Raw genomic sequence first — 1,502 nt, forward strand, 5'->3', positions numbered from 1 at the left:
CTGATAGAGTTGACTTGATTGACCAGGCACTGGATTTACTTAAAGATTGTAAGAACCTTATGTAACTCAAACTCATATTTGATATAATTGTTTAGTTTTTTTAGAAAAGGAAGAGGAGCGAAAAGAAATGGAAAAACAAAAGGAAAGCGAAATGAAAGAAAGTATGTATTCATAAGATACATGTATGTAGCTAATAGCTAGTCGTATCTCTTGTTTTTAGATTTCTATCAGAAAATTAAAAGTCAACTTTTAGCAAAAGGCCTTGTAGTTGCCGACCTTCAAAAGAATATCAGAGAGGAAAATGTTGATGCGATTGCAGAGCTCATTGGAAAGGATTGGTATACGTTTGGTAAATATATGAAAGTAGAGGAGAGCACACTGGATCATATTAAAGAAGTGGGAGGAAGCAAACTAGGAAGGAAAAAGAAGCTGCTGGAATATTGCATTAGTAAAAAACTCCGTTATGAAGATATAATATATGGGCTGTACAATTCAAGTGATGAGCATAACCCTTCCATCAATGGTGTTCTTGATTATCTTTTGACACAGAGAGAATCAGAAGGTATAATATTATTATTTTGGAAAGAGGTTGTTTATGGCTTTGTATTAAAGATCCAAAGTCTAATGAAAGACAAAGTTCAAAACAAAGAAGGCCAAGAAGCAAGCTGCTTCAACAACAAGATGTCCCATGGCAAGCAATATTTGAAGAACGACAATTAAATCAACCAAAATTGACAAAGTCACAAGGTCATTTGACGCCTGAAACCTATGCAGATCATTTCTTTGAGATGTTGTGGCTGGAAGAAAATGAGCACATGAAAAAGCTTGAGGAAAAGTATGTAAATTTATAACTGTGCTAATATTAAAACTATTTTAATTGTACACATAGATGTGATGGTGCAAATTATAAGCTTACAATATATGATAGCCAAAATGTTCCACTTCATCTTCTTCAAAATCCCCTCTCTTATTACGGTTATATTTCTGATAAGGAGTTCACTGATGACAAAATAGAGTATGCCACACAAGCAAGTGATAGAGTTACAATTGTTGGAAGAGATGGTATCTTTGTGGCATATAAGCATTCATACAACTTCAATCATCTTGAAAACCGCATGTACATTGTTGCCCATAATACTCAAAAAATTCTACAAGCATTAAGAAGAGGTTCTAAAGTTGAAGATGGACGTGAGATTAATGTCCGTGCTGAGTTTGAAGTTAAGCATTCTTACTTTGATCACCTTCAGCATGCAGTAGTGATAGCTCCAGATTACATAAAGCGATGTCTCCTACCTGATGCCATGTCTTTTAGCAGCTTGTTCCTCATGTTTGGTTTGCAATATTCTAGATCCTTCTTCATGAAACTAGATGAAAATAACCAGCTGAAAGCTCTAAGGATGATCACATCAGATTCATCTCAACCCTCACCTTTAGCATGCCCTCCTCCTGTTATTCTTTATGGTCCATATGGCTCTGGTAAAACTCGAATTCTTGCTCGAGCT

The 1,502-nt window shown here is 35.4% G+C and overlaps 1 protein-coding gene across 1 annotated transcript; it reads left to right on the forward strand.

The window, feature by feature from the left end:
- Positions 1-6: 6 nt before the first annotated feature.
- Positions 7-1,493, forward strand: LOC109592696 (uncharacterized; the record flags this gene model as incomplete). The annotated part of the gene is made up of 5 exons (XM_020008083.1): positions 7-48; positions 96-161; positions 221-562; positions 613-835; positions 890-1,493. Coding segments are annotated over exons 2-5 (1,203 nt in total), but the record flags the coding sequence as incomplete, so codon positions are not given.
- Between the last annotated feature and the right edge of the window lie 9 nt (positions 1,494-1,502).

This window comes from Amphimedon queenslandica, unplaced genomic scaffold, assembly GCF_000090795.2.
Source record: "Amphimedon queenslandica unplaced genomic scaffold, v1.1 AMPQUscaffold_4237_Cont23780, whole genome shotgun sequence".
NCBI lineage: Eukaryota > Metazoa > Porifera > Demospongiae > Haplosclerida > Niphatidae > Amphimedon > Amphimedon queenslandica.